The following is an 18,585-nucleotide window of genomic DNA, read 5'->3' as shown; positions in this document are numbered from 1 at the left end:
TGTGAATAATATATTCTAGCCTCCTTTGCTTGGCTTTCAGAATGTGGTTACTCCAAGCCTTTAAGCTCCCTGGAATCATGAAAGCAAATATTTATTCTCCATGTTTGTTTTTCTTTTAATGAAAATTGGGATTGCCATTCAATCTTATGATTCCAGCACACGTGGCTTCAGGACAGACACATTGGGCTTGCCAGGAAATAGTGACAGCTGGCAACAGCATCAAACACTTGTTTGGGCTTTTTTCTCCATACACATATGCTTTGTGCTCAGACCAACAGGGAGGTTAGCCCCTTGATTTAAAATAAATCCTCCCAGAAGAAAGAAATCCATCTGTCTGGGAAAAGTTAGAAAATATTTTTGCATTTATTTTTCTCTTTTTTTCCTTTTTTTTATGAATACAAACTCTTGTGAAGAAATATTCTTCTGTTTCCATTGGAAGGCAGAAACCAGCAAAAATTAATGTACAATATCGAGGAATACTTGGTGCAAATGGACTAAAAAGGATTCCCCACAAAGTATGTCTACGTACAGGAAAAAAGGTTGCTGCAGTTGGAAAAGACAGCCTGGTTATTACAGGGTTGGGGGTTTTTTTGCATTTAATCTCCCAATTATAAATAATCAATGTGATTTACAAAATAATTTACAGAAAATGATTGGATTCATCATTGCAATAAATTACTTGGTACGATGCCACCAGCACTGGGACCATACAGCACCTCTGACACTGCCAGCACGAGGGGTTTCATTTTGCATTGGAAATCAGGGGACAGACCTGCAGCTCCTCTGGCTGAGCTGGCTCAGATTTGTCCCCACCAGAGACCTCTTGGCAGCCATAGGGCCACCATCCTCATCCTCCTGAGAGGCCAGCAGGGACTCAGACCTGCCGTGGTGCAGGGCTCTGGGAGCTCCAGCCCTGCTGGCACCTGCAGCAGGAGGGCTCCTTTCCTGCTTTCAGCTGTAAACCAAAGGTCAGATCCGCAGGGTTTTGGCACAGGCAGGCACAGAGGAGCAGGGGCAGGAGGGAGCAGAGCAGGGTGGGCACACCCAAGGCTGGGGCAGACCCAAGGGGCTTGGGTTATTGCTTGACCTCTGTGGCTTTACTCTGCAGGACCCCAAGAATTGTATTTTTGAGGTTGGTGCTCTCAAACACTCTGAGGTCTGAAGGAGTCATAACGAATTCTTATCATGTTATGAAGAACTATAAATCTGTTATCAGCCACTCTCTCTAAGCTGAAGGAGTGGCACTGCACTAGAGAAGTGGATTGTGTGGCATATCTTAGCATTAAGTTGGGTCTGTACTGAGATCCTGGGTCACAATGCTCCCAGCACTCAGAAAGCCCAACAACTTGGTCCAACCTGTGAGGCTTAAGCTCTTCTCACCCCATAGGTCTTTTCCCTTCCTACATCTGTCCCCTACTTCCTTCCAAACAGGCATGCCAAACAGGCATCCATACTACAAGCAGTAGTTGGGGCAGTGATATTTGGGCAGTGATGCCAGCCTGTAAAGGGGTGAACCCACCCCATTAGCTGAAATCTCTGGAATCCCATGGTCCCTCTGATTGCCAGGAGGCAGTGAGTGCTGCAAGGGAAGGGCTTGGAAGTGGTTGCCTCTCTGAGCATTGTGGTCAGGGCACAATGAGGGCAGGCATGGCACAGAAATATCGAAACCCCTCAAGAGGCAGAGGGATCCAAATAGTGGAGTATCTTGGTGGGCCAGACTTTGCCCCAGCATCAGCTGAAAAGATTTGTTAGGTCTGGCTGGGGGGCTTAGTGTGCTGGTGGGTGACACCATGCAAAGACCTGGGACTAGCCAAGGCTGAGGAGCAGTTCTGGCAGTGCTGCCTGGGCAAACCCCATGTGCTTCACCTGCTGTGCTGCTCCGGGGGGAGCTTCCACCTCCACCAAGTCTGGCTGGGCTGGGGACTGTCAGGGGGCTGGCATGGCTGTGGGAGGGAAGTCCTCCACTCCCACGGCACAGGGAATTCTCGTTCATAGGGTCTGCTGTGGCTGAACCAGTGCTGAGGTGGCAGTGGGGCAGCAGCCTGTCCCCAGGCAGTCACTGCCACCTCTCCGCAGAAGGAGGCAGGAATCTGGCCCTCCTTACAAGGACTGAGGGTTTTGGCAAGGCTTCAGCCTTAGTTCTGGGACTCTGGGGCTGCCCATGGCACGTGCTGTCCGTAGCTGCAGGAAGACACCTTCTGGTGGTGGTCAGTCCAAAAAGCAAGTCCGTGTGTCCGTGCCCAGGGCCCTCTGGGTGGCTTCTCTTTTCACAGTGGCAGAGTCAGTTTGGGCTTTTCTCCCACACGGTGCTCTGAAGGAGGCTGGCTGGGTGGGGTTTGCTAGATGACCTCCTGTTTTGTGATGGCAGGCTGTGGGATGGACGTGGGCTGCTTGGCCACGGTTGCAATGGCTCCAGGCAGCAGCTTGTACTGCTCTGATCCTGAGCCCGCGGGTGGAGAGGGCTGTGGAGTTTCTGGAGTAGCTGAAGAGAGAGAAAGTGAATTAAAAGAGGGCCTCAAAAATCTGACAGCACTGGGATCTGTCCTCAGTCGTGCAGGGTTCAGGTGTCAGCACAGCAGAGGCTCTTATGGGCTTGTGTGTTTGCTGTAGGGCAGCCCAGACACACAGGCATGGTTTGATGCCCCAGGAGAACCACAATAACCAACATCAAATAAGGGCATTTTGCTGACATTTTGACCTCTACTAACCACATTTTTGGTCAACCAAGCTTATCTCAGCACAGGGTCCCCAGTGGTGGCCCCATGTGGTGGCCCAGATCCTCCTGTGTTTTTGCAGAGGACAAACTGAGGTGTGTCTGAACCACTCAAGGGAAGGGGAGCCTTTCCACTGATTTCACTAAGCTCTGGATAGGATCATTCATCCCTTAAGGGCTATGTAAAATTGCAGTCTGCCAAGGAGTATCATGTTGAATCAGTTAGTCTGGCCTAATCTAATCTAACCCACCTCTCTGTTTGTCTTTCCCTCCTTTCTGCATAGGAATTTCTCACACACTCATTACCAGAGACTTTGTCTTTCTTGCAGATTTCCATGCAAGGTAGAAACTACCTCCACAGGCACACTGGAAAGCTCCTGGTTTCTCCCAGGAGCTCTCTGTCTCTGGATATACTCACACATCTGCCCGTTGTGCATCTGAGGAGGCATTGTGTTGGCCACAATGACGTTTGTTCCCAGGTTCTCCTGGATCAGGTGAGGGTGCAGGTGGTGGTGGGTGTGTGGCGTCTCGCTTGATGAACCTAAGAACATGCAGGAGACATTAATTGCTACAATGGCAGAAGGAGACAGTTCAGATGGGCCCAACCACTGCACCCAAATGTCCAAGGCTTTGTGCACATTTGTGCACAGGTGACTGAAGAACACCCTTCCCTTTTTCCTCCATGCATGACTTGAACTGACTCCTGCCTGCTGCCTGCATGTCCTCTCATACAGGCTTATATTCTTTAGTCACACTTCCACATGCAGAATAGCACAGTGGGAACTTTTCATTTTGTTTTGTCCCATTGGATGCTCCCACTAGAAAATCTAGTATGTTCCTTCAGCCTGAGCTTTCAGACCTTTTTGTTTTGATGAGTCCCTTCTGAAAGAGGAGGATTGGTGAAATGGCTGCCAGGTAGGAGTCTGGGGGTGCACAGCAAAGTTTGTCTTTGTGCAGAGGGCTGGGGGTGCCTCTCTGTAAGCAGAGGAATGGCTGGTGCTCTCTTTAGGTGAGAAGAAGTAGAGGACCCTTGGTTACCCCTGTCAAGGGCAGGGGAGATGATTTTGTGTAAGTCCTGCAGACTGGCTGTCTCTAACTTTGCTAGATAACCAGCAGTGACCAAGGAGGGTCTCAAGGGGACAACAATCAGGGAATGCCGAGAGACCTCTTGTCAGACCCTCAAGCACTCACCTCCCAGCAGCATCTCCTGCAGCAGGTTGTCAATCTTAGCCATGCCAAAGAGCTTGACAAACTGGATCTGCTCGATCATCTGCCAGGTGATGCTCTGCAGCACGGGCAGCAGCAGCAGCAGCTCCCCGAAGCGGCCCCGCGAGTCGTACTGCCGGTCATTGATGTAATCCTCCAGGCTCACCTGCACCTGGTACCGCATCCTCTTGATCTTGGACGGGTCACTCAGCCCCTTGGCATCTGCAAGAACCCACACAGCCAATTCTCCAGGCTGCTGCCTGTCAGGGACAGCTGGGCACAGCCTGAGGGGAGCTGCCTCTGATTGCCCATTGTCTGCTAGGATGGACAGGATATGGAAGTTTGCAGGCAATCCCCACCTGAGAATGTTGACTCTATGTTTCAGAAGGCTAATTTATTATTTTATGATATATATTAAAACTATACCAAACGGATAGAAGAAAGGATTTCATCAGAAGCCTAGCAAGCAATAGAATGGAATGATAATAAAATCTTGTGACTGACTAGACGGTCCGAGACAGCTGACTGTGATTGGCCATTAGTTAGAAACAACCACATGAGACTAATCAAAGATGCACCTGTTGCATTCCACAGCAGCAGATAATTATTGTTTACATTTTGTTCCTGAGGCCTCTCAGCTTCTCAAGAGAAAAATCCTAGCAAAGGGATTTTTCATAAAATATCATAGCTACCTATAGGAGTGTGTTCTTTGTTGACGGAGTGACAAAACTATTTTTTGTCTTCTTAAAAAGGAAAGAAGCTTAGAAGTTGCTCTCTTTAATTAGGTGGAAAAGCTACTTCATAGGCTTAGAAGACTTCACCTCAAACTTAGGATAGCTAATTGGACAGAAGCTTAGGCAATTTACTAGAAAAGGAAGTGAACAAAGAAACTAATCGCTTTTGTGTTATACTAAGAGCAAGGACTTCCTACACTTGACTCAGTTTTTCTCTGTTATTTTGTCATTTATTAAACCTTTTTGTTTTTAACACTGCAACAGAAGCCATCTTGCTGATTTTTATGCTTCCAAAAGTAGCTGAGCTATCGTAAGTGTGTTATAGCCCTCCAAAAGCTTATAAGATCTAGCTCAAAAAAGCTACTCTAACAGCACTGGACAATTTTTCTCAAGACTTACTTCTGTCCTCCCTCTCTAAGAACAGTTTGGCCCAGAGAGGAGACCAGGCAGCTTTTCCACCACTCAGGACTGGTGTTTGTCAGCATAATCCAGACTAGACCCCTCTGATGGAAACCCTCCCCAAGCTGGGGCATACCTGGGTCAAAGAAGATGATGGCTTTCAGGCAGGCATATTCATTGTCATCTATCTGCAGCTCCTGGAAGGGCAGCACCAGCTCGTCCAGGATGCGGATGGCCACACGGTTCACCTCCACCAGCTCGGGGCAGTTCCGTGGGATGATGTGATCATTGCCTGCAGCACAGACACCATCACCTTATCATTGCTCAAACTTAGCTGGGGTGACAGGGAGTTCAAAATGCAGGTAGATAATGCTGAGATAATTTTGGGGGTGGAAGAATTAAGAAGTTCCTCCTTCAGGCCCTACTCTGTCTCAGAGCACCAGAAACTTTGATCTGTTTTACTAGAGCAGCTTCTCATTACACAGGAGCCACTCAAGTGAGAAAAAGCTGATCAAGGAGAGCTTTTTTCTGAATCCCACCACAGCCCCCAACAGTCCCCACTTTTGTCACACCTCATGGCCTTGATGTCAATGTCAGCCAGGCCTAGCTCACCCAAAAGTTGTACTGGGCTTGCTAAACTACAGAACAACTCAAGCCACCACCCTGCAAAAATGATGTCCACAAACACTGAACCACCCTCTCCTTCACCCCAGCGGGGAAGTGTCACAGAAGCAGATGGGCTGGGAGCAGAAGTGAATTTTTTACCTAGCAGCAAGACATCCTTGAACACCATGGACCTCTTGGCAACTCCCAGTAACAGATGCTCCCCTGCGTGGGCACGTAGCAGTGCTACCTGCAAGGGCAGGGAAAAGTTATTTGGGTGATGCAGAGACTGAGACAAAGCTGTGATTTCATGTCAGCAAGAGGGAAAGCTCAGCATTCCTGTACTGCACTCGAGGATGGGAGTGAGGGCCACTCTTCTGTTACAGGCAGAGAAAGAGATCAAATAATGCTCTGTGCTAAACCAGTTATAAATCCAGCAGAACCAGCAGGTAGGAGACAGCACCTGAAATATCCCATATTTAGGACACAGGCCATGAGCAGGAGCATGCTAGACTGTCCCAGGAGCTCCCACCAGTGTGGGCTGTTTGCAGACAGCTCCTGCAGAGCCAGAGACCACACTCCATCCTGGGAAGTGAGGAGAAGTGCAACCCCTGCTGCTGGACCTTGCTGTCCCTCTGGGCTGTGCCCACCTCCCACTGCAATCACACCCATGGGCACCCATGTCCAGCTGGCCAGTGGGGTCACCCCCTGGCCACTCATCCCCTGCACAGCCACAGGAACTGGGACAGGGAAGCCAAAGGGATGTTTTTCTCCTCTGATGTTAATGATTGAAGTGTTTCACTTTACACCCTCCAGTGGCTCCTGAGAATGTTCTGAATCTTTTGCCCTCCTTCAGTTAAAAATTTCAGAGATTTAGGCAGAAAGAGAAGTTAACAATTGGACATCCTGACACAGAGACTTCTTAATGTCCAGCCAGGACCTTCTGCTGGAGAAAACAATCATTAAACATTAATAGAGAAATGCTGAAAAGTATGTCCTGATGGGAATGGTCCACTTTTCCAGTGTGTTACCCTCAGCATCTGTCAAAGCCAAGCCAAGTCTTACCCTACCAGGAATGCAAGGAGAACATATCACCCATAGAAGAGAGCTCTGATTAGGAAAGATGCTGATGTTTAGGAGAGGGGTTTTTGGCTTTTTTTTTCACCCCAGATGGTAAAAAAGGTTATGCAAAATAAATAGAGATCCTTGCAAAAAGACTGTGCACACATGATAATGGGGAATATTTATCTAGATGCCCAAATCTAGCCTCTCTCTATCCCTGTCCAAACATGGGTGGATATGTTAGCTGAGCTGTTGGAATTACCAGAGCTGCACAAAACTGAGCTTTCCTACCTGACAAAGCTATGACAAGGAAAAAACTGCCAGTCCCAGGGGAGAGTGAAGCTCTCACCTAAAAATTTCCTGCCTATTGCAAATTCAAGAAGATTCAGTTTGTAACCACCTTTTTTGTGTCCATAGCATTTCCTTGTTTGAGCAGGGTTAAAGTGAATTACTTCAGGAAGGCCAAACCACCTCATTTGATATTTTTTCTTGTAGTGATGAACCTGAGATACATCATTCCATTGTAAACTAGCATAAATATACATTTGTAACACAACACAGCAGAACATAAACTTTGAGATGAAATGTCTTTGCCCCACCAAACATGGTAGTTTTGACATTCTGGTGCAGAAGGAACATGAGGGGTTGGTATGATCTTTTCTACAAAAGGAGATCTGTTTCATGGAGCAGCCTCTCCCTTGTGGGAAGGCAGGGCTCAAACTGTGCCATCTTTAGGCTTTGTTTTCTCCTTTGAGGAATTTTGCAGCCCCACAACTGTAAAATGAGCTCATGTGGAAGTTGCTGTAGTTTGCAGAGTTATTGGCCAGGTTTAGGGCCTCTGTTCCAAATGGCACAAGGATGTGATGGGTTGTGCAGAGCTGCCCCAGGTCTGTGCTGGGCTGCAACCTATTTATTTGTATATGCTGTGTAAATGGCATTTGCCATTGGAGTCCATTGTGGTTTTAATAAATTATGAATTGTATTTTCCTTAGCAGTTTAACAGCTTTCTTATAATTTTAAACAATTTAGCACTTGCACAGAATAGAAAAGAAGGAAACATGCTCCCATTTTAAGAGCACTGAATTCCCCAGAGCTCTGGGTGCTGCTGTGTGGTTACTAAAGAGCTCAGATTTAGGATTTAGGGGGTTTTTGATCGGCTGGACACTCTCAACAGGATATCCTTTTTCTTCATTATATAAAAATTACCTCTAGGTCAATAGGGCTGGAGACTGGTCCTAGCTGAAGAGAACACATTCTGGTTGTGTACACTGGACAGACTGGAAATACTTTCCTGCCTGTGACAGGACCTGTGCTGGCCCTGCCAGAAGTGCTATCCCAGCCACATGTGCTGCTCAAGGCTGGGCATACATCATGTCCTTCAACACCTGTTGGAGACCTCTGAAATTCAGACATCCACAGGAGGCCTCTCCTTGTACCTCTTTGAGCTTTGCCTGAGATCCTGCAATGCATTTCTACAGAGGACACCAAACTCACTGTGCTTATCTTCATTAGGGAACCCACAAATGCCATTTTAGTAATTTCTGTTAAATGCAAATATATCCTTGCTTTTTAATCCTGGGAAAAAAAAGATTTTCCACTGCCTTGGGAGCAAACTAGTGTACAGCTTCAAAATTCCGTGCTGGGAGCATGGGTACAAACATACCCCTAGGCAGGAAGCAGCAAGAGACAGGCAGATTTTAAATTTTGGGCAAACCTTAGGCCAGAAATCTCTCCTGCTAATTCTGATTACCCCAAGCATTTGACAAGCACTTCAAGTTTTCAAAGTGCTGTGCAAACCATAATTAATAAATGACTGGTTGACCCCAAAATGCTCATCTGATAATGAGCTAATTCAAGCTCAGTGTTATCTGGCTGTGCTCATGGGCTGATTAGAGGCACATGCAAGTGGCCCGTGCTGGCATTGTATGGATTCCTGGCCTGGGCTGGCATTGTATGGATGCTGCTCCCAATCAGCTGCAGCAGTCAGGATAACAGAGTGCACAATGAGCAGTTTCTCTGAAGGTCTCAGCTGGTTTTGGCTCCCTGCTGCCTTTACCAGGGCAGAGCAAGGTGGGGTGGATGGGGGGACTTGCCTGGTCATCCAGGGGCAGCTCACAGAAGGGGGGGATGTACTTGGCCCACTCCACCAGCACCAGCAGCTGCTGCTTCATGGACTCACACACGTCAGAAATATTGGCAATCTTCTTCCCTCGGATGTCTCCATTGAGCACAGGAACAGGGGATGATATCTGGAAGGAGAGGAGAGATCCTTCAGCTCTCAGTGCCCCAGAGGAACCACAGAGAGGAAAATCCCCAGCCCGTGGGTTGTGCTGATGCAGACTCCAGAAATTATAATTACATTCTTCTGTTGCACACATCCAGCTCCCAGAACAGGTGACCCAACAAGACTCATTTAAAGTCAGATCAGTTTGGGGAACTGTGAACATGAAACTGCAGAGCAGAGGCTGTGGATCATCTTGGTAAACTGCAATGCCTTGAACAGACTGGAAAGCACAGAGGAAACATTCCTAAAGCCAGGATCTTCCTCCCACTGAGCAAATGTGCTCAGTCAGGATCCAGGAGGGAACAGAGGGGCTTGTGTGGCAGTCAGGCTCACCAGCAGAAAGGACACATCCACCCAGTGCTGCTGCACGAGCTACTTGGTCCCACCAAAGTGCAGAGAGCTGCTCCCCCTTCCAGCCTGCTCCAGACACAGGGCTTGGCCAGAGCTGCCCTGTCTGCTTTCCACAGGAGGAGAGCAGGCTCTGCTCCTCTCCTGAGCCATCATGAGCTCACCAGGCCACAGCTTTCTAGGTGTGACATTGCTTTCTCTAGCACCAGGTCATTAACATTTGGCATCACCCACTCTGAATAGCTAAGGACAGACTTTAAAGATAACAGTCTCCCACCTCCCATTGTTTTATAGGTCCTTTTGGCAAAACTGGGCAAGTTCAAACATGCCCACAACACAGGTGACATTTGTTACATGGCAAATTATTTGTGATTGCCACTTCATTTGCAAAGGACAACCCTGACAACTCTGCAAGTGCTGTCACACAGAGCTGGACAGAACATCTCCCCCAAACCAGGCACCCAACCTCCAGCCTGGTTCTCATGCATAGCTGCTCACCCAGGTCATCTAAAAATTTGCCCTTAGTCACTACTTTATCCTCATGCTTCTGTAAGCAAATAACTCAACCCCATCACTGCCCTCTGCCTGCCCTCTGTGCTCTTGTACAAAATCAGCTCTTCCTGTCCTATTCCTGCCAGCATTTTCAGCTTGGACCCTGCTGGCCTTCCCAAGGAAATGGAATTCAAATGCCACCTGCATTTTTTTTTTTCAGGTTGCATTACCTGGAGGCTTTCCAGCTCACCAGCTATTATTGAATAAATAAGATTGTAAAAATCTCACCATGTATTACCCTAATCAGAGGGCCCGGAAGGCTTAGCAAATAAATAAAGACCTCTGGGTGAGTGACCCTAGATCTTGGAGAAAGCAGCTCCTCAGCAGTATCTTGTTCTAATTAGCAAGGCACATAAAAGTTACCAATTACCGTGCTGGAGCCTGCCTTGTTTAATGAATCTCTCTGTGCTCTGTGGGAGAGCAGGAGCTCCCCTGGATTTGTCCATGGCTGTCGTTTTTATCAGCAGACCCTGCTTTCATGTGATGGCACTGCAGGACTCTCTCTGAGCCCCAGAGATGTCCTTCTCTTGTAGATTTGGTGACTGGAGACCCCATTATCTCACACCTCTGGGAGCAGCATCAGTCTTATTTTTATAGGGTATATAAATATATTCAGGCCTGCAAATGACAAGGTGAGATGTGGGATGAGATTGGATGTATTTTTTGTGTACAGGATTGGCCCTTGGCCATTCTGGCATATCCTCTCCTTAGGGAAATAGACCTTACAGCCTGAGCCTCTTGTGGAGCCCAGAGCACAGCACGTCCTGTCCTGGAGCATCTCCCAGGGCAGCCTTCAGGGCAGTGTGACCCTTGAAGCAGCATGGACTGCCAACTCAATCCCCTACTCGTTTTCCCCAGGACACAGAGTTCTGTTCTCCCAAGCTCCATGAAGAGTGGCAGCTCCCGCCTCCAGCACAGCTCCATCCTCATCACTTGTTCTTACAGACAAACCCTCCCTGCAGGCTGTGTGTGCCCATCCTGTCCTGCATCCTCCCAGAGCTGTGTACACCCCTTGCAGTATCCAGCCACTTAAATCAGAGTCATCTTTGCAATGTGAACACTCTAGGAAAAGAATCTTGGCAGTATGTGAGTGGAAACAGGGAATTTCAGGCAAGCACTGGAAAAGGTATCTGCATAAAACAAGCAGGAAACTGATTGCTTGTGAAACTGTGCAGGAATCCAAAGTTCCTAACAGCTCTGGGGAAGGGAGGCTGCTCATGCAAGGCCAGCCCCTCGTGGGCTTAGGCAGCCACAGCTCTTTGGATTGCAATGATTCTACCCTACTTTCTTCCATCAGGCTCTCCAGCCTTCCTGTGTCCCATTAAAGCAGAACAAATCACTGCATATTGTTACAACTGAGTTCTCGACTAAGGAGATTCAAAGGGATGGTTTCAGGTAACAAATGCTTTCTGAAAAATCAGTGTTGAGTTGGCAGATAATCCACTTAGAAAAGAGGTGATAATTTGAAAACTTGGCTATTAAATACTCAGCTGGCTCTACACACCAGGTAGTGCCTGATGCTTTCGTATTTGATAAAGAAGGAAGAAGAGATACCTGCTGTGCCAGGGCTTCTGCATGCAGGAGGGCATTGATGGAGGGCAGGCTGCTGTCCTCGTAACTTGATCTGCGGGTGCTGATTCGGTCCCGTTCGTTCTGTACAGCTGCAAGAGAGGATTTTGGCTGAGCTGCAGGTGGTTCATGGCAATGCACACTGAAAACTAGCACAGACTTCTGGCGTTCCCCTTCCTTAGCTGCAGTTTCCCAGCTTCCCTGCCAGGCAGGGCGGAGGTGCAGCTGTGTCTGGTTTGGGGTGGATGCCAGTGAGAGCTGACTGCATCTGGTGGATCTGATTTCTTATTTGCTTTATTAGACTTTCCAGGGATGGGGTTGATTCAGAACCCAAAACACCTGTAGAGTTCAGTGGGGAAAATTTCCTGGCAAAGGATCTGAGTTTTTTGATTTCGTGATATGGGGTTTGAAACGATGGCCATGCTCATGTATGCAGCCCAGAGCTGATGTGTGAAATGGAGGAGTATCTGCAAGGTTTCCTTGCCCACATGACTCCTGTGAGCTCCATTCAGAAAAGCTCTTGCACTGGGTAGGTGTAGTTGGAAAACTTCTGTCTCAACTACAATAAGGAAGGAAGTGCAGAACTACTCCTGCTGATCCACCCAGAGCAAAAGAGCTCTCTCATACCTTATTATAAAACCATCCCAGGGCAGGTTTGACCCCAGTGTGCCTCCCTGCTTGGTCTAGTCTTGAAGGCTTGGAGGGGGAGGATTTGCCTGCTCTGTCTGTCACGAGGCCTGGGCTGGCTCTAAGTCACCCTGGCCACGCCACTCAGAGCCATCTGCTCAAATAAGCTATTGATCCATGGCAGGGGAAACAGCACAGTCCCTGCCTTGGGCTGGTGGCTCTCTGCATTGATACGTTCTCCATGTATAAATCCAGCTGATAAAAAGCAATAATGAGGCTGGGCCAGGAGAAAAGCCCTGCAGTCAGCGGCTGTAAATAGGAGCTCTCAAGGTTATGCTGCTTGTTATCAGTAGCAGGCCCCCGAGTTCAGTCATGCCACGATGTTTTCCAAATGTTTGCTCAGTATTAGCTGGTCATGCACCTAATGTAACTTCTATTGAATATTAACAGACAACAGCACAGCTCTGGGCAGGGGATGAGCTGCATGGAGAGGAGGATTCCTATATTCTTCAGGAAAAGTTAAGAAAAGTTGCTTGTGATACCTCATCTCCTTTTACAAGGAGTAAATGTTCCTGCTCAGAGGTCTTCCTGCAGCCACCAACATAACACTGGTACTTCCCTGTTGTCTTCAACGACCCTTTTACTCCAAAGTTCCTCCTTAAGGCAGTGTGAACTGGGAGGAGCATGGGGTTTAATTTCCCTGCATGGAATAACAGGGCTGAATGCCTCCCATGAGTGAGACATGAGTGGGGTGAGTTCTGTGGGATGCCTCTGCCCTGGCAGTTTGTCCCTCCACTAACAGGAGCACCATCAGGGCCACCAGGTTCTCCTGCCCTTTCTCAAAACAGGGCTAAACAAGAGGAGAATCCTGCCATGGGGACCTGTAGGGGCTGCAGAGAAAGGGAGGTAGGGGAGCTGAGGGGTGAGTATGGGCCATGTAGGGATATCTCTACTCTTTTCATACATTTAAATAGCAACAATTCTCCACTTTACTCTGGATCCTTTCTGCTGTGGCTGAAACTAAACTAAACTCACTGCCTCTCTGCAGAGGGTCACCAAGAACCTACATATCTATCAGGAAAAAAAGGTGGAAAATGTCAGTGTGACTTTTGTGGTCACTCTGGGATAACAGCACTTGGAGCAGTTTTACCAAATTCCTAGGCCTTCTTTGAAGTTTCTGCTCCTCAGTGATGTGCAGAATCATTCCCAAACCCCTCCAGTGGACTGGCAGTGTGGGAGCCCAGGTGCTGGTGTGTCAGTGTGAGCTGGAGAGCCCTGGGTGTGATTTGTGTGCACAAACATGGGCAGTTGTGAGACACAGGACCCTCCCTAAATCCCCCTGTGGTGGGGGTCAGGATGTGTGCCCAGGAGAGCACAGCGCAGGGAACACAGGGCTGAGGTGGCTGGGCACGTGTGCACCTGGCAGGGAGCAGCCTTGGCTGCAGGGCTTCCCCAAACACACCCAGGGGTGAGGGACTGCTGCTGGGGAAGGCAGAGGCACCCACCTTCCTTCTTCATCCCTGCTCGGAAGCACTTCTTCAGCCTGCAGTACCGGCACTGGTTCCTCTTGTCTTTGTCTACCACACACTGCCTGTTAAACCTGGGAGGGAAGGAAGGCAGGAAGGTGTGAGGAGCAGCCAGACTGAGCCTGAAGTTAGGACAAGACAGAGCCCCAAGCTCCAAGACATGCTCAGAGAAAGTTCCCAGAGGCTCACCCTGAGAAAGGAGCTCCAATCTCTGATTTTTCCACTTTTGCTTTAACCTGTGGTTTCCTTTTGGCATCAAAATCTCAGCTTTCTCCTGTGCCTCTGGATGTTCAATAAGGACAGACTAGAACTGAGTCAGACACAGGAGCTGAGACTACTCAGTAACCATTAGGGATAGGATTTCTGTAGTTGACTAACAAACCCCAGGGAAATTAAAAGTGTGATCTAGGTGGGTCAACTCAACTTGGAACCAACTTGGAAGCTGCTGTTGTGAGTTAGACCCCAGTAGAAGAGAAGGAAGAATGCCTTTATTGTGAATTTTTAAAAGAGGTGGAAGGTTGTAGTAGCCCATTTGTGAGGTTAAGAAGTCAGTTTAAGTCCCAGCATCTCTCCAGGGCTACATGTGGGATTCTCAGAGGTTGTTTCTGATCTCTGGACAGCATTGCTGCTCTGCAAACTGCTCTGCCATCACTTGCACTTCACAGAGGACTTGGGAAGAAATCAGCTCCTTCTCTCCAGGCTTGTGTCACCAAATCCCCTGTGCATGGTGGGGAAAACTGATCTCCCATGTGTGTGACTCATGAGCTGGTGGCCACTTGCAGTATGAATTTCACTTGCAAATTTGCTCTAATTTACAGCAGATTGATCCAGTTTGCAGAGTAAAGAGAAAGGAGTACAGAGCTGGAGAAGGGCTCCCAGCCATGCTGAATTCTGTAGCTTTTAAAGGGCTTCCCTCTACTCTGCTTTTTAAAACCCCCAAGCTATGATTTGCCCAAATGGATGCCTGAAAGCAGCTCTTAAAATATTCCTGTAGTGCATATAAAAGCCTCAGCTTTCAAAGAACTGGGCACCTTGGCTTTTCTGATGGAGTTGTGGGGAGGGGGCTCCCTGGGCAGCCACCTTAAATAACCCTGGGGTGCAAATGATGGTGTGCTTCACAGGCACTCATAAACCTGGGGCTTCCTTCTGTCTCTCAGGTTTTAGAGTCATGTGGCCCTTCATGCTCTCCATGTGGCTGTCAGGCCATCAGGAGCAACTGACTCAAAAAGCCCAAGGGATTTAGAAACTGTGAACTGAGGATTCTTCACTTTCCTTTGTGACTTTCTACAAGTGAGTTGCTCAAAGCCAGCAGTGAGCAGGTCACAGCTGCTGATGGCACAGGAGAGCCATGGGCTGCCCCCAATGGCACGAGGTGCAGTGCATGAATTTCAGGAGCAACATGAGTGCCTCATCCTCAGAAAAATTGCATGTAATGTTGCCCCTCATGGTGCTCCTCAGGTGTTTTGTGTCATGTAACAGGCAGTGGCAGCGTTGTAGCTGGATGGCAGGCACACATGGCCTGGATGGTCAATAAGGACAGTCTAGAACTGAGTCACATGCAGGAGCTGAGACTACTCAGTAACCATTAGGGATAGGATGTCTATAGTGAACTAACAAACCCCCAGGGGGATTTACCCCCTAAAGTATGGGACAGGACCTCCCAGGGTCTTTCTTCAGTGATCAGTCCCAAAGTCAGGGCAGTCACTGACCCCTTCCAACTGTGGGCTTAGCTCAGGGAAAGTGGAAGAGGATGCAGGGCAGTGCTGCTGCACTTTGAGGGCTTTGCCATTGAGCTGTGAGGGTCTGTCCTGTGTGAGCCACGGGTCTCTGTGCCCTGTGTCCTCACCTGCAGGAGTACATGTGGTTCTTCCTGACGCTCCTCCTGAAGAAGCCTTTGCAGCCATCGCAGCTGGAGGCGCCGTAGTGCTTGCCGGTGGCGCGGTCCCCGCAGATGGCACACAGCGTGCTCACCCCAAGGCTGCTGGAGCTGCTGAGGCTGGCTGCTTCTGATGGAGATGTGTCTGCTTGGGGAAGGACACAGCAAGAAGAAGACAGTGAGACAACAGCCAGCATTTGCTAACTCAGCTAGAGTCAGAGATTCTTGGAGAAACCAGGCAGCTGCAGCCTGGCTGTGTGAGAGGTGTGTAAGGAGAGAGTGTGTAAGCTCTCAGTGTTTAATTGCATTTAGGGTGCACTAAAACTTCCTGTATTCCATGGTGAGACCCCTCTTCCCAAAGGTCTGGCAGCAGCAATGCTCAGATAAAGTGGGAGCCCATGTGCAGGAGTCACAGGGCAGAACCAAAATTCCTCGGGGATTTGCAGACCCTTTGGGCTGCAGTAGTGTGGCCAGAGAAAAAGCTGATGCAGAGTTAAAGCTGAGGCATTACAGCTCAGGGTGAGCAGCTGATTTGTTAGGGAGGTGTTTGTGTTATAGCACTGAAAGAGCCCAAGACAGCCCTGAGCAGTTCCCTTCTCCAGGCATGGAGCTCCAGCCTGCACAGCCCTTCTCTGGGAAAGCAAGACTTCAGGTAAATAGCCAAACTCAAATTACTTCAGCTGGAAAACTCACATGGACAAAGGCTACCCATGCAAGGAAGGACTGATTAAAGAAAAAAGGTGTCACTCTGGCATGGAGAAGGCTGTAGGCTGGGTATCTTCCAGAGTCTGGTAGGGTCACAGTGGAAATTGATTTGTCTTGCAGTCCTTACAGACCAAGGGGGACTGGAACCGACAGGGCTTTTTTTGGAGAATAGGGAATTGCAGCAGGCTCTGGAGGAAAGGACATCTGAAAGGCTAAAAACCATACAAGGGCTACACTAAACCCCTCCAGCAAGCCAAACAAACCTCAAGGCTGAAGGGATCAGCCCTTAATTCAGTTGATCTAATTGTCCCCTCCCATGTACGTTTTTCTGTGTCAGCACAGGCACATCCCCCTCCCTCAGTGGAAATGCCAGTCACAAATCATACCCAGGATCTGCAAAGCCATAGAAACCTGCTGGGATTTTTAATGCTTGAGTCTATTGGCCCCTGATTTCTGGGTTTTTGTAGGGACTGAGTTAAGGCTCACCCTGGAAGGACCACATCTGCTCCCACCTGGCACCCAGCAGAAGGGCTGGTCCCAGCTGGGCTCCCCATGGTAGCCCTGCTGTGCTGCTGGGGGGCCAAGGCAAATCTGGCTGGGGCAGAGCTGCATTTTTAGCTTCTATTTTGCAGAGAAAGGGGTGTTTCAGCAGGTGCTGCACATCCTGCTCATGCCACCCCTCAGCAGGAGTAACTGGCACAGAATGAGCAGTGAGTGAGCACAGGGGTTCTTGAGCTCCCTACCTCTGGCAATTTCTTTTATTTCCCTGGCTGCTTTCTCTTTCCAATTCCTCGTGTCCCTCCTGTATTTCTCTGTGAGTCACTTTGCTGCCTCTGTGTCCTTGCCTGGCACACCCTGTCACGCAGCTCCAGCAGCACCAGTGCAAAGCTCCTGCCTCCACTCCCAGAGCCCTGAGCCTTCCCAAGGCTGTTCTGGCTGTCTCTGGTCCCTGGGAGCAGCTTGCTTCTGAAAACAGCCTTCCTCCATGCATATCCCCAGGGCTCAGCTAAATGCAGCTCACTCCAGAAAGAAAGTCAAATTCCCAGTTCCAGCTAAACATAGGACTTAGATGTGAGAGGAAGAGCTGATCTGCCTCTAATCCCATTACTTGTATATCTGTGGCAGCCCAGATAAATCCCTTTTTAGCAATCTATCAGGCTGTAATCAGATGAACATAGAGCAGGAAAAACTGGCACTCTTATCAAGAAAATTGCAACATCTCAGCCTAATAGTCAACAACAATGAAATTATTGCCTAATGGATAATTTTCCAATTAAGTTTATTCTGACAAATATGCGCCAAAAAATGTGGGCTTTGGCTGCTGCAGTCAAATGGTTGGAGTTAAGGTAAATGGAAGAAAGAAAAAATCTGACTTTGAGACCTCACAGCTGAGCATTGTGTTAGGACAGGACTGCTCAAGAGGTCCCTGAGCCTGTCTGAGCACAGGATGCATTTTGCCTGTGAGAGGCAAACTTGCCCTGGGGCTGAGCTGCAGAGCTGTGGCAGGCAGTGGCTGGCCTCTGAGCAGTCCTTGGCCAGAAAAAGAGGCACAGGTTCTGCAGGTGGAGGTCCTGCAGGAGGTGTGTCTTCCAGGGCAGTGCCAAAACAGCCCTGGAAGCAAGGGCTGTCCCTGGCCTGGAGATGGGCCCAGGAGGAGAGGAGTTGGTGCTGCCTGCCCCAGCTGACTCATCCACCCCTGGAGTGTCACACTGGGTCTTGTCACAGGGAATTCTGTCCCTCTGCTCCATGGAGCCCTGGGTCTGGGGCAGGCAGGCCACAGCCCCTTGTGCAGATGCTTGCTGGATGGGAGAGGGGCATGGGGAGGGAGCAGGGCCTGAGCTTGTCCCAGAGTGTCCAGATGGGTATCAGCAGAGCCAAAGGGGGAGAATTTGTGGCCCAGAGGCACCTGAAGGGGTAGGAGCAGCCCCCAGGAGTGGAGAAGGGGACAGGACCCAGAGTGGTGGGGGGTTATGGCACAGCACAGCCACTTTGGCACTACTGTGTTACATCCCTGACAGAGCAGAGCCATAACTCAGGCAAGACCCACACAGGCTGTGATGGAAGAGTCCACAGAGCCAGCACAGCCCTTCTGGGACAGAGGTGCCCAGCAGCCCTGGGATGGAAGGAAAGGGCTCAGAGGGACAATTTATGTCGCTTCATTTAGTCATTAACCTCATATTTAGAGAGACTTTAGGGGGGACTTTGAGAGGAATCTCTTTTTATCTCTGAGCATTTAATCACTAAGACTCTTTGGTCCCCGAATGGGTGGGCCAGCATTGTGAATTTTGCAGGGTTAGGTGTGATGCTACCCTCCTGAAGGGATGGGGGAACATTTATCTATCCTCTCAATGTCCCCTTGTCCCTCTGACTGGAGGCTGAGC

The 18,585-nt window shown here is 49.1% G+C and overlaps 1 protein-coding gene across 1 annotated transcript; it reads right to left on the bottom strand.

Moving 5' to 3' along the window:
- Positions 1-446: 446 nt before the first annotated feature.
- On the bottom strand, positions 447-15,696 carry HNF4A (hepatocyte nuclear factor 4 alpha). Its single transcript, XM_064730344.1, has 9 exons — positions 15,470-15,696; positions 13,603-13,697; positions 11,456-11,562; positions 8,807-8,966; positions 5,818-5,901; positions 5,189-5,344; positions 3,905-4,141; positions 3,132-3,254; positions 447-2,482 (listed from the first exon to the last, which is right to left on the bottom strand). The coding sequence occupies exons 1-9, from the start codon at positions 15,694-15,696 to the stop codon at positions 2,340-2,342; spliced, it is 1,332 nt and encodes a 443-aa protein (XP_064586414.1). The 3' UTR covers positions 447-2,339.
- Between the last annotated feature and the right edge of the window lie 2,889 nt (positions 15,697-18,585).

Source organism: Zonotrichia leucophrys, chromosome 20, assembly GCF_028769735.1.
Source record: "Zonotrichia leucophrys gambelii isolate GWCS_2022_RI chromosome 20, RI_Zleu_2.0, whole genome shotgun sequence".
Classification (NCBI taxonomy): domain Eukaryota; kingdom Metazoa; phylum Chordata; class Aves; order Passeriformes; family Passerellidae; genus Zonotrichia; species Zonotrichia leucophrys.
This window is presented reverse-complemented; position numbering and strand designations above follow the sequence as displayed.